The sequence below is a fragment of the Mus caroli genome, unplaced genomic scaffold, assembly GCF_978045245.1.
Source record: "Mus caroli unplaced genomic scaffold, Mus_caroli_1 scaffold_10, whole genome shotgun sequence".
NCBI lineage: Eukaryota > Metazoa > Chordata > Mammalia > Rodentia > Muridae > Mus > Mus caroli.
The window spans coordinates 47,649,805-47,663,753 of NW_028227265.1; the positions used below are offsets into that span (position 1 = coordinate 47,649,805).

General features: G+C 38.6%; 1 protein-coding gene across 5 annotated transcripts in view; it reads right to left on the reverse strand.

Moving 5' to 3' along the window:
• The window catches only part of Inpp4b (inositol polyphosphate-4-phosphatase type II B), a 793,726-nt gene that overhangs the window by 158,208 nt on the left and 621,569 nt on the right, over nt 1–13,949 (reverse strand). For all 5 annotated transcript variants that reach the window (XM_029480343.2, XM_029480345.2, XM_085843791.1 and 2 more), the window contains 2 exons: nt 5,530–5,660; nt 5,047–5,151 (listed from right to left, as the gene is read on the reverse strand). In XM_029480343.2, the coding sequence (XP_029336203.1) occupies nt 5,047–5,151; nt 5,530–5,660 (236 nt within the window). The remainder of the gene's footprint in view (nt 1–5,046; nt 5,152–5,529; nt 5,661–13,949) is intronic.

Sequence of the window (13,949 nt, forward strand, 5' to 3'; positions counted from 1 at the left end):
GGGCTCAGAGGGGGCTCACAGAAACAGAAGCAGCTGTCGGGGAGCCTGCATGGCTCTGACCTAGGTCCTCTGCATTTGTGTTATGGTTGTGTAGCTTGGTGTTCTTCTGGGACTCCCGAGTGAGAGTGGGGGCATCTCTGGCTCTTTTGCCTGTCGGTGTTACCCTTTTCTTACTTGGTTACCTTGCCCAAGTAAGATGTGGGTTTGTCCCTAGTCTTAGAGTATCTTGCTATTCCCTGTTTTGCTGTTATCCCTGGGAAGCCTGCTCTCTTCTTAAAGGAAACAAGAGGAGTAGATGGGAGGAGAGGGGAGGTAGGATGACAGGCAACTGGAAGTAGAGGAGGGAGGGGAAACTGAGGTCAGGGTGTCCTGTGTGAGTAAAGATTAAAAACAAACAAACAAACCCTAAAATAGGTACTTAAAGCCTCCTTCCCTTTGTCTTTTTAAAAAACTGTTCCTTCCGTCACTGACATTATATGATATCTCGAAAATACTTTTAGTTTTGTGAAAATGGTAATGTGTTCCATGCCTCGGGGAAGCAAGGTTTAAATGTGTGAGTCTCATCAAGCTGCAGAGAACAGAACAATTTGAGAATTCATAATAAAGTTTTCATGTAGCCTTTTAAGTGGCATTTAATAATAGAAGTGAGATAGCTCTATTTTCACAGGAGATCTTGTTAAAATCCCTTTAACTATAAAACATGTTAATAGGAAAATCTATGCACGGTGATTGCATATCAAGGAACAATTTAAACATAATCCGGGCTTCAAAATGGCACCCAAAATCCACTTGACCTGAATCACCTGGCTTTTGTGAGTTTGTATTTCTAAATAGCTCAAGCTGTTTAGATTATGATCATCACTGAGCAAATCTGAGAGAAATTATCCTTACTGGTGAGAAGATGCATCCAAACTCTCGAGACACAGAGTTGAGGGGCCTCTAACAGCTCTTCTAGTTCCTTCCTTCCCCCATTCTGCTATTACTCTCAGTTACACTGAAAAACCTAATTGGTGTTGAGTGTGACTCTAAATTCACTCCTATGATATGAATGGTTCTGTTTTATTACATTTTAAGTTAGATATTATTTAAGGTACTTTCAATAGCAATGGTTTGAAGCATGTAACAAATGAAAGCAGTGGAGGAACATCTGCACACGGCCTGCTTGGAAGTTTTGTTTTACTTTATGCAAACTCAGAGCTGGTAGATTCCCTGTGAACTCAATCAGCAGCTAAAAGGCTTCGAGAGACTCCCATTTTCTGCTGGCATCAGTACTATATCTCTGATTTTTATTTTCTTGGTGTGAGTTTAAATGAGGATGACCCCCGCATGTTCATATGTTTGAATATTTGGCTCCTAGTTGGTGAAAGGTTTAGGAAGTGTTAGGGTGTATGGCCTGCAAAGGATCTGTGAAACCATGGAATGGACTTTAAGAGTCAAAAGTCCACACCAGAACTAGTCTTGTCCTCTTTCTGCCTTCATCTTGCTGATAAAATATAAGCTCTGAGCTAATGCTCCAGCTTCATGCCCTCCTGCCTGCTCCCATGCTCCCTGCCATGACAAACATGAACTAACCCCCTAAAACAAAGCAAGCCCCTGATTAACTATGTCCTTTTATAAATTGCCTTGGTCATGGTGTTTCTTTACATCAGTAAACTAGTGGCTAGAGACATGGATAAGATAACCTATGGTTGGTTCCCTAGAATAAAGTTAGAGTTAAACCTATAGACTGGCTTGCCTCAGGAAACTCAAAATGGAACTCAGGAGATAAGCTTCATTAACTCAGTTTGAGGCAAGTGTTCATTCTAGTGTCTGCCTTTCTGACTCTCCCTTCCTTCCTTCCTTCCTTCCTTCCTTCCTTCCTTCCTTCCTTCCTTCCTTCCTTCCTTCCTTCCTTCCTCCCTCCCTCCCTCCCTCCATCCCTCCCTTCATCCCTCCCTTTTTCTTCACGACTCTGTAACACATATTATGTCATCATATCCCTTTAATAAGTTTTACTTAAATGACTAGAGTAGAATTGTAAAATTCTGGTCATATATCTAAGATTTACAGAGCACTGATATTCAGAATTAGTAATGCATGAATAATAGAGTTACACAGAAGAATTCAATTATATATGTTTCAAATAGACCTGCTAAAATGTTGCCGCTCAATTACACTATCAATTACAGCATTAAGAGCCCTGAACTAACACTAAAGTATTACTTCTTTAAAGAAAAACAATTACTTTAATTTGAATTCATTACATTTTATACCCCAAGTATAATGCTTTTATTATTATATCTAACATAAAAAAGAATTACAATGGATTATTGTTATATTATAATAATCTGTATCTTATAGTGTTGATAACTGATGGACTGCAAAAATGAAATACACTGAAGTATTCTGGAGTATACACTTAAAAGAATTTCATCCTGGAGATTTTGTTTCTATTTCCATTGTTGTTTTATTGTGTCTAGCCTCTCTATCGCTGTGTGTGTTTGTTACACTTAAGTCATCAATAAAAATGAAAAATTAGTAGTCTGAAAGCACCTAATGCTAACTGCAGGTTATTTCATTTATCAGTAGAAGATAAGACAGCATTAGTACTGCTCAGTCACCTGTCCCATGAGCCAAGCATTAGCCTGGCATTTGGAGTGTCTGCCCATTAGCAAGGCAGGTTTTAGAAGAAGAGTCTTTGCATTCAAGCGAGTTGGAGACAAATCACTGAGCTATGGCCTACATGTCTCATGGAAGAAATCTGAGCAGAAACAGAGAGATAGAAATCAGGGAAGGATGGAGGGAGGGAGAGTTCTCACACAGAGTGGTTGGAGGGAGGAATAATATGGAAAATAAATGCAGGTAACATGTAAAGATTCAGGATTTGAAAGGTTTACATTCACATAAAAAAATCAACAACCACTTAATAATGAAGGAAGCATCCCCCTCTGGCTCAGAGGATATATGGCCTTGCTGACATTTGAATTGCTGGTTGTCTAAATACCCTCATTTGTAGAATTTCATTACTGAACTCATTGGATACCCATATAAACCCAAATTAGCAGAGCAAGTTCTCTCTCTCTCTCTCTCTCCCTCCATCTGTCCCCCCTCCTTCCCTTCCCCTCTCTCTTTCTCTTACCTTCTTTCTTTCTCTTTCTTTCTTTCTTTCTTTCTTTCTTTCTTTCTTTCTTTCTTTCTTTCTTTCTTAATTCCTTCCTTTTAAACTGCTGTAGTTTTCTTTCTGGTTCAGGGAATCAGACACTAAATATAGTGTGTCCACCCTATTGTACTGCTGTCTACCTCTCAGATGATGTTTTAGAACATGCCACAACATACAATGTTTTTCATAAGCAATATAGAGTAAAAAACTCACAGTTTAATGAAATTATATAAGTAATCATTACTAAATATTACAATGTCTAATTAAATCTGAACCTGAATCTGTATCCATTTGGCTCCAAATGGCATGTGTGGGTGAAGACACTATTGTTCAGTAGCTCCATTTAAAATTACTCTCCTTCCAAATTTATTATATCTGCAATTACATACTTATATGTAAAAACTGTTGCAAATTATTCTCTAGATCACTTCTTCCCTAGTTCTGGCTAATTCCTAGCTCAAGTCTTTATAGACTTGGAATATAGTTTTATTTTTCTGTAGCTTCAACCGTTTTGATGACGTACATGGATACACTTTAGCCTCATGGTGTCAACAAATGATGATATAAAATTGCTATTCCTGTATTTCTCTAAATGTTTTATGTTCCATCTCACCCAACCATAAACAATAAATAATATTGAGATCAATATGCCTTAAAGGATTAAATGAAAGACATGGGCCATATGTAAGATTCAGTATAGCTCAAATTCACACTCAGACATACCATACCAAGACTTTACTGCCCTATAGGCATCTTTTCACATTGGCTATTAGGAAATATACATGGCTGATAGTTCATAAATATAATGTCTCACATTTCAGTTTTTGGTGGCTTTCCAGTTATTTTATATCATTAGTGTTCAAATTACTGACAGAAAGAAATCGAGAAAGAGTTCTGAAGCACCTTGGCCCTCTGTCATATCCCCAGCACATGATAAAATCAAGTTTGTGGACACATAACTGGAACCATAGAGCAGAGTCAGGAAACTCACCTACATAGTAAATTATATCAGCCTAATCTACTTCTGAATGCAATGACCCTCAAAGAACATAATTAAAACAAAACAAAGAATAAAATAAAATTGATAGGTAAATAAGTTCAAGGAGGACTTAGAATGAACACTCAAAATACTTTACTTTCAAATGACAACAGGAACTGGTAAATAACTCATTGTTTAAAAGTGCTTGTCACCAATCCTGATGACCTGAGTTTGATTCCTGGTGGGAGAGAAGTGATTCCTACATGTTGTTCTCTGACTTCCACATACATGTTATATTAGTGCACATACATACAAACCAAACAAATGTCATAATAAGAGAAGAAATGAAACCATAAGGGTTTTATAAACTGTAATGAATATATTGCACCAGTCCTTTGAGACCCAGCTCAGCCATGCTCTGAGAACTGACAGGTTTCTCCTGAACAGGAGATCAAGCAAAACATTCTCCCACTTTCCACTGACTAAACTCTGCCAGCTCCCTTGTTCACACAAGAAGAGCATGTGTGCTAACTGCCACTGAAGCAGATAAGCAGTGTACAGCTTCATTCTGCAGTTGGCCCTCTACAAAAGATGACAGCACGAAGCTTGATTTTACTTCTTCTCTTAACCAATTAGAACAGTAATAAGACCATTAACCGTCAGCCATTATGAATTCTATTCAGGGAGCTAAGACTATGAGTTTCGGTCTCTAACTTAAGTCCAGTACACATTTATAAGCTGTTCCATGAAAAGCAGCAATGGTTTCATTTTCTTTCAGTGGTGTGGACCAGCACCAACTTTGGTTGCTTCCACTTCATACTCATCTAGCTCATAAATTAGAGAGTCAGCCAATCATCAAGCTTTCTAAACACACACACACACACACACACTGTGACACAGTCTGACACTCCTGAAGGAATATCAATACCTTTCAGGTGAGGGCTGTGCACCTGCATTCGTTGCAAGTGTAGATTTACTGGAACAAATTCTAATGTTTTCTCTCCTTTGCTGCTGCTGGATTTGAAAGAGGACCCTAGAAGAATAAAGATCAGGAATGATTAACAAATGAATAAGCAGACATATAAACCAATATGTAGTATGTGTGCCCTCAACAATACATATGGAAAAGACAAGAGATCTTACAAGAACTTCAGAAAGGAAAACATTAGTCCCTTCACATTCTTCACATAAAATTAATTTTAAAAACTCTTTCAGTCATTATCATATTACCTTAACAATACCATAAATCAGAGTATCGTAGTCCATTCTTACTTGCTATAGATGCCAAGATAAGAGAGTTAGAAGGTTAACCATTGACTCTTCTATCTCACCTCCACAGTTCTAGTCATTGCTTCCTTGGGACATTCACTACTGTAATGTAATCTGGGAAAGTAAAGTTGCTGCTTCATACCTGTTTCTTTGGAAAGTTCTGTCAGAATGTCTTGGTACATAGTCACCATTTGATCACAGTGAGAAAGGACATTTTTCCGTAGGTTATCCCAGTGTGGGGAAAGGTCACCAAGTTCTTTTAACTCCTGGTTTCTGTTAAGAATACAAAATGATAGACAATGTTTATTGTTGTCTTTAAAGTACACATAATAGAACTATTAATTAGCACTATCAAATGAATTACAGATTGTTTTGAAGTCCTTCACAGGCAATCTTGAGTTTACCAGCTTAAAATAAAATTAAATAAAGGACAAGAAGTTTAGACTATACAAACTTCAAAAAGTTAACTTCTTATTGAAATACCACAGATAGTAGGCTCGGGCAGTTTTCTTGACATTCATTTCTCTCAAGGACAATTTCAATACTCCGCATGCATATTTGTTATCTCGGCTTTATCCAAAGGAATACCTAATCCTGCCATTTAGATTTAAATTATTAACTTTTATCCAAATTCTAGCCTTTAGCCAAGTTAATTTAAAGAGTCAGTTTGCCTTTTGAAAGGAATGCTGATGAGCTCTGGATATACTGCTTAGCTGGATTCCTTTCTCATTTCTGTGACCTTTTGCTGGCCACATTTTCATGATGCTAATTTAACCAGCAATAATGAACTGTCTTTGCTATTTTGTCCATGAAACATACTAAATACCAAGCTAATAAATTCAGAAGATGTAGAAACTTTAACACATAGGAATATTAAGTGAAAGGGTAATTGATGGTGTGTACAAATGTGGCTTGTCTGTTGCCTTTGCCTTGTGTCAATGGGCCTGTGCTGAAGCCCACTCCACCTTTCATCTGAGGTCTTCACAATCTTTGCCCACATTAATCTCAGTCTCAGATTTCCAGAAGTTTAGCTTTCAAGACACAACATTTATCAGAGAAGCAATTCATCAGTAGAAAATGAGAGTAGAAAGCTTAGATAAAAAGGGAGGTGGAGAGAGGGTTATGAAGAGAAGGTTTAAAACATGGAGGAATCTTGTTCTCTGACCTCAAATTGTAGGAAATTCAAATTGAGTACAAAAACAAATGACAAAGCAAGCATATGACTCCAGAAAGCTCCGGAAATCCAAGCCTAGAAGAGCCAAGACAAGGAGACTGGGTCTGAGAGAGAGAGCTTCATGGTACATCAACCTAATAGATCTAATAGCTAAGGTTCCAGGCTTTGCTATTAACATGCAGTTCTATGTGAATATTAGTGCTAAATATTTCCATATAATATTAACAGATGTGTTTATGATTTATGAAGCCTATAAATTCTCATCAGAAATGCTAATGAAAGGTTTGGTTGATGAAGGGAAGGCATAAGATGACAGTATAGCTGAACTTAATGTGGGAGTGTTCGAGTGGATACACATGCCAGTGACTAAGAGATGTTTTCAGAAACATGGTCAGAAACATGCAGCATTCTATGGGGATTGGCTTAACCTACAACATTCTATAGAGGATGAAATAAAACTTATTACATTTCTTCAATATGTCACACTCTGCAGAGAGAAGTACATAGACAGCTCTGTTGGTTCTAACATAACACTGAGAGGTACGCACCCAGAAACATTAACACTGAGAAAAGTTCAAGTATAGGATGAAACCAGAACACTGATATACCAAATGAGCACTGAGTAGCTGTAAGGTTAAAAATAAATAATTAACACAAAGTAACTATTACAACACACTAAGGTAGATATAAAAATAAAAATAACAGAGTTTAAGGGGCAACAGAAACGAGTAAATCTCACAATCCAGAGGACAATGGCTATTTGAATTTTATTTTTAGTAATTTTCTGATATTATAATTTATTACTAAGTGAGCAAAACTTCCAAGTTCCAATGCCTTATTCTACATCCTATTGGTTAAGAGTCAACTTATAAAACATGAATTTTCTACATTTATCTACCTGTATAATAGGTTTCCTGAGAAGTTGCCACTGGAGTGGCAAATTTTCTAGGTGAAAACACAATTCTGTTTCTTGCCTATAAGGAGATATGGGTGCCTGCACTGCTGATGATCCTACCATGGTTGACATCATTTAGAGTATACTATAGCCTGACCTGTCTCACAAGGAGAGCTGATATACTTAGGGATATGGAAAGAGAAATCTCATAATTGACAGTATTGGACTCACTGTTGAATTAAAGGCCAAGCCCAAGCATAAATATGTACATGAACTCAGTAAATACATAAAAGCAAATAAACTAGGACCAGGACTAGTAACTATCTGTGCAACACCCACAAATGCACACATATCACTTTCATAGATGCTGTTAGCATAAAATAGTAATGTCTTTCATATATTGCCAGAAGTTCAAGAACAATTGTTAACCTTGGAAGAGGATATTTCAAATGAAGAATTTCTTTGATCAGATTGGCAATGGCCATGTCAATGAAAGATTGTTTTGATTGATTATTGATATGGGAGAGCTAGCCAAATGTGAGTGGCACTATCTCTAAGTAAGTGGACCCAGGCTATTTAAGAAAGCAAGCTGAGTATGATCTAGGGAGTGACCCATACCAAACAACATTCCTCCATGTTTTTCCACTACAGTGCCCACCTAAGTTCCTGCCATGACCCCCCACCCCCAATGCTGAATTGTTTGCTGGAAGTGTAAGCCAAATAAAGCATTTACTGCCCAAATTGATTTTAATAGTGTTTTTATCACAGCAACAGAAATCATACTAGAACACAGTCTAATGAATACACTTGTAATATATAAAGAAGATGCAGTCTTATTGTTATGCGTATCATAAAGACAATTCAAAGCACAATTATTTGTACATATGTATAAAAAGATTATGTTTTGATTCTGAATGAATGCATGTAATGTTACAATCTTCCTTTTCTGCAACAAAGAGATGTACAAAGAGATGGCTTAACTACCCACCTCTGCTAATTCTCCTGTAGTATTAGAACAGCTTTCACTGTCAAAACATGAGAGAAGACTCTTCAAGATACATGTTATCAGAGTAAATACATCATATCACCAGAGAAAGCCAACTTTTAGCACACAGACTTTCACAGCGGGAAGCAAGCTCAGAAAATAATCTAAAATCTTGCTTGACCAATGAGAGGCTTATGTGGAAGTTATGGATCATCTTTGGCACTACAATCTGTAAAACTATAGGCTCCAGCCCCACATCCACACTTGCCTCACAGCATACACTTATCTACTGTACACAGAACACAAACAATAAACAGTAGATGTCAAACAAAATGCACTTAGTGAACAAATATGGAAGGAGTGGGATATATAATCTGGATTATTCACCTTCAGAACTGCATTTGAGAATGTCCATGTGCTATAATGAACATGAACATGCCACATAGAATGGAGAGAGTCACATAGAATGGAGTGACACAAAGAACTGTCGATGACATAGGAAAGCTAGGAATGAAGACATGGCACTCTGAGGGAAGAGCACACCAATTGGTTATCCAGTACTCAACGGCCAGTCCTGAAAGTGTATATTCAGGTAACAACATAAAGACTGAAAAGGTTATATTTAGGAATATGTACACAATAGCATTTGCATATGTATATATATACATGTGTATGTATATGTACATGTACATGATATGTGTATGTACATGTATATGTGTATGTGTATATGCATGTACATGTATATGTGTATAATAGAAATAATGAGAAAAGATAAATTGAATTTGAAGGGGAGTTGAGAGCAATATGTGGGAGGGTGTGGAAGGATGAAATAGAGAAATGTTTTAATTAAATTATAATATAAAAAATTTAAAAAGAATAAACCTGAACATAAAATAAGTTACACCCTGGGAATTTTTTCTTCTAATATTTAAGGAGTACAAACTAAATGAAACTGTGTAAAATATATTCAAATAAGAAATGCAAAATGGATCAGAGACTGAAGAGATGGCCAAGCAATAACCAGACCAACTAGACACCCATCCCATGGGCAAGCACCAATCCCTGACAGTATCAATGATACCATGTTTTGCTTGCAGATAGGAAACTAGCATGGCTGTCCTCTGAGATGATACACTCAGCAGCTGACTCAGACAGGAACAGAGACCCACACCAAACATTGGATGGTGCATGGGAATTCTTAGAGAAGAGTAGGGGGGAGGATTGTGAGCCCCAAGGGGATAGGAACTTCACAGGAAGATAAACAAAGTCAGCTAACCTGGACCCTTGGGGGCTCTCAGAGACTGCACCACCAAGCAAAAAGCATACATGGGATGGGACTCACACACACACTCCCACCCTGTATATATGTAGCAGATTCACAGCTTGTAGCAGATTACAGTTTGTTCTTCATGTGGGTTTCAAACAACTAGAGCAGGGACTATCCTTAAAGCTGTTGTGTGTCTGGGGAATCTGTTTCCCTAACTCAGCTGTCTTGTTTGGCCTCAGTGGGAGAAGTGTGTAGAACTACAGAGACTTGATGTACCAGTGTGGGAGGGATATGGGTGGGTGGGTCTCTTATTCTCTTAGTGGAGAAGGGGAGGGGGAAGAGACTATGGGAGGGGGTAACTGGGAGGGGATACAGTAATGTGGATGTAAAATGCATTTTAAAAACAGAATCCAGGTGTGTGTGTGTGTGTGTGTGTGTGTGTGTGTGTATATATATATATATATATATATATATATATGTGTGTGTGTGTGTGTGTGTGTGTGTGTGTGTGTGTGTGTGTGTGTATGCGTGCACAAGACCTGCACCAAATGGAGCCAAGCCAAGCAACATTCCAGTAGGGATGGGTATAGCTCCTGAGCCTCACTTGCTCTGAGAAGCTGTTGACAACTAGTTTGTTTTTTTTTCTCTAGTGGTCTGGGCCCTTTAGATTGCCTATGTTCCACCTATGAACATATGGGTAACATTAATTGGAAGCAGTAGATGATACAACCTAAAAGAAATGAAAAATAAAACGTAGAAGATGTGAAATTGAGAGGAGTTTATGAGGGTCCAAAAGGAGTTGGGTGTGGGCATGCTGGATAAGATCTAAATATATTGTATTTGCATATACAATTACCAAAAAAATTAATACAAATAAAATACTGAAAATCTGTCTTTCAGTCATGAGTCCGCATCTCCAATAACACACTAATTCTCAGAGAATCCACTACCCTGCCAAGAACAAGCTCTTGGCCTTGCTGTAATCACACTAACATTGTGCATCTTACACAGGCTTCCGGCCTGCCACTAATCTACCTAGTCTCCTAGCAAACAACAACAACAACAACAACAACAAAAAAAGAAAGTAGAGGAGGCTAAGAAGAATAGGCTGGATATTAAAATATTAGTAAGTGCAGGTCCTTCATGCAGGGAACAGTTCTCATCACTCCTGGCCATCTGTCCCATTTCTCCTTGCCACCAGCAAATCTGAACAAAATAATACAACATAAAAAGACAGGTGATTTCTCTGCCTCGCTTCAGAGACAGCCCAGGCTCTATAGTTCTGGGCAGGCCATGTGCGAGGTATAGCATTCTTCATACTCAATGAATTATCAAAACAGATCCTCTGCAAGACTCTGTGAAGAACCTACTAAACTACTATCTGTGTGTCTTGTTTTCTCTTGCCTTAATCTAAATATTTCAAAGACACAATGAGTTCCGTGTCAGTCCAAATCCTCATTCCTTGAAGTCAACAGCATCTTCTGAACCTTCCACAACATGGGCTAACTTCTCATCCCTACCCCATGTGCAAAGCATATACTACTGAATAATACAACAAGAAAAGAGATTTAGAAATAAAACTATGAAGAATGATAGTAAATAATTGAATATAGAACGAACTTGCAGAATCTGCATCATAAACAACCAAACCTGCATTCTACATTTTATCACAGTGCATAAAACTTGTATGTGTGCTCAGTTGGTAAATTCCTTGGGGCTTTAGTTAATAGAGGAATGGAGAAGGACATTATCCCAAGAAGGCCAAATATATGGGTAAGTACCAGCCCTTCCCTTCACCTACCCACCTCCTCCCCCAAAGCTGTTTCATTTATATTTGATTTCAATGTATACTTGTGTTGCAGGAGACAAGATGTGTCTCTGTTGCAGCAATAAATGGATCAAGATTCAGGATGATTAAGCAGAAAATTTAAAACTGGAGGGAGGGAATAGCTTGTAGTGAAGGGGGAATTCCAAGATGGTTCACAAGTATCATGATCCTGAGTGACTGCCATTTAGGAATTGTCAGGAACCATGACATTATAAGCCATCTCCTTATAATAAATAATAGAAATACACATAAACACGACTATGTACATATATGTATGGACATTTATATAAATAAAATGAGAATATATATGTGTATATGCGCGTGCATATGTGAATAAATATTGTATCTTTTCTCTGAGGAAAACTGATACCTAAACTGTACTTCCTTCACATAACTACAGTTCTCGCTGCATAATACATAAGAGGTCAAGGGTGAGAGGAGCAGATCTGTGATGGAATTGGGGGAATCAGGAGAGAAACATCCAGAATATAAGATGTTCAGCTCTTCCATGGGTTTTATCCCTTATGATTATTTTCACAAATACTCTCCTGAGTCTCTAAAATAAAAATGGATATAGGGATTTCCAACTTGTCTATGAGCTATTTTTTTTAATTTACTAATTTTTTATTAGATATTTTTTATATACATTTCAAATGCTATCCCGAAAGTTCCCTATACATTCCTTCTGCCCTTCTCCCCTACCCACTCACTCCCACTTCTTGGCCCTGGCATTCCCCTGTATTGGGACATATAAAGTTTCCAATACCAAGGGGCCTCTCTTCCCAGTGATGGCCGACGAGGCCATCTTCTGCTACATATACAGCTAGAGATATGAGCTCTGGGGGTACTGGTTAGTTCATATTGTTGTTCCACCTATAGGGTTGCAGACCCCTTCAGCTCCTTGGGTACTTTCTCTAGCTTCTCCATTGGGGGCCCTGTGTTCTATCGTATAGATGACTGTGAGCATCCACTTCTGTATTTGCCAGGCACTGGCATAGCCTCATACGAGGCAGCTATAACAGGGTCCCTTCAGCAAAATCTTTCTGGCATATGCAATAGTGTGTGGGTTTAGTGGCTGATTATGGGATGGATCCCTGGGTGGGGTAGTCTCTGGATAGTCCATCCTTTCGTCTTATCTCCAAACTTTGTCTCTGTAACTCCTTTCATGGGTATTTTGTTTTCTATTCTAAGGAGGAATGAAGTATCCAGCCATTGGTCTTTCCTCTTCTTGATTTTCTTGTGTTTTGCAAATTGTTTCTTAGGTGTTCTATGTTTCTGGGCTAATATCCATGTATCAGTGAGTGCATATCTAATGACTTCTTTTGTGATTGGGTTACCTCAAATAAATCAATGGTCTATGAGCTAATTTTATAGGTACAGGAAATTTCTTTAATTCCCAAGCCAAGGTACCATATGTGAACACATCCACAATGATAAATTTTTAAATGCATTTACATATTTTAAAAAATATCCCTGAATTAAAAGCCTTAAGGGGGTAAAACTTCACATGAGGACCAACTATTCCTGACAGCTGGGATCTCACAGACACTGAGCCATCAACCAAAGAGCATACACAGGTTGGACTGAGGCCCTCTGAACATATGTAGCAGATGTGCAACTCAGTCTCCATGGATGCCTTGTCTGACCTCCATGGGAGAGGGTATCCTGCATCCTGCAGAAACCCAATGAGCCAGAGTGGGGGGTTATGAGAGGGGGCACACTCTCAGAGGTGAAAGGGAGGGGGAAGGGACTCTGTGTGGGGAGGCTGAAAAGGGGTCAGCATTTGGGATGTTAATTAATTAATTTTTCTAAAATCCCTAAAATAATGAAAAGCAAGTGTCAGAGACCATCCTGTGAGAAAGTGATCCCTTCTCAAATCTCTTTAACAAATCAAATGGCCTTGTGCTAAGAGCTGGTTGCCACCCCCCTTCCTCCTTATTCCCTTCCTAACACCTAAGGCTGTAAAGTTGAATAATGGTCCCCTCTTCCTTATCTCTTCCTGAGTTCCCATGACATCCAAGGACATGAGTTGCGCCTGAGCCCAGCCTGACACCCAAGGCTGTCAAGGAGGATCTATGTTCCAGAGATGAGATGCAGAGTGCCCGCAAGTTTGGCGCCTGACCTCAGCCCCCATGTCAGCAGATGCCCACTTCTTTGTTCTTTGTATAATTCTCCCTCGACCCCTCCCATATTCTCTGTGATGTATGCTTTAAAAAGAAGGCACCTCAGCTTAATAAACGAGACCTTGATAGGTAAATTCTACTTGGTCTCCGCCTCTCTTTCTTTTCCTCCCATTTCCTTCCAGGTTCGCGGTCCCCCTTGCACCCACGAATAACTGAATCCCGCGGGACGGGATAAGCAAGTATTGTACAAAGTATCTGAGACTAAAAGTTAATTCAGTTACAAGAAAGAC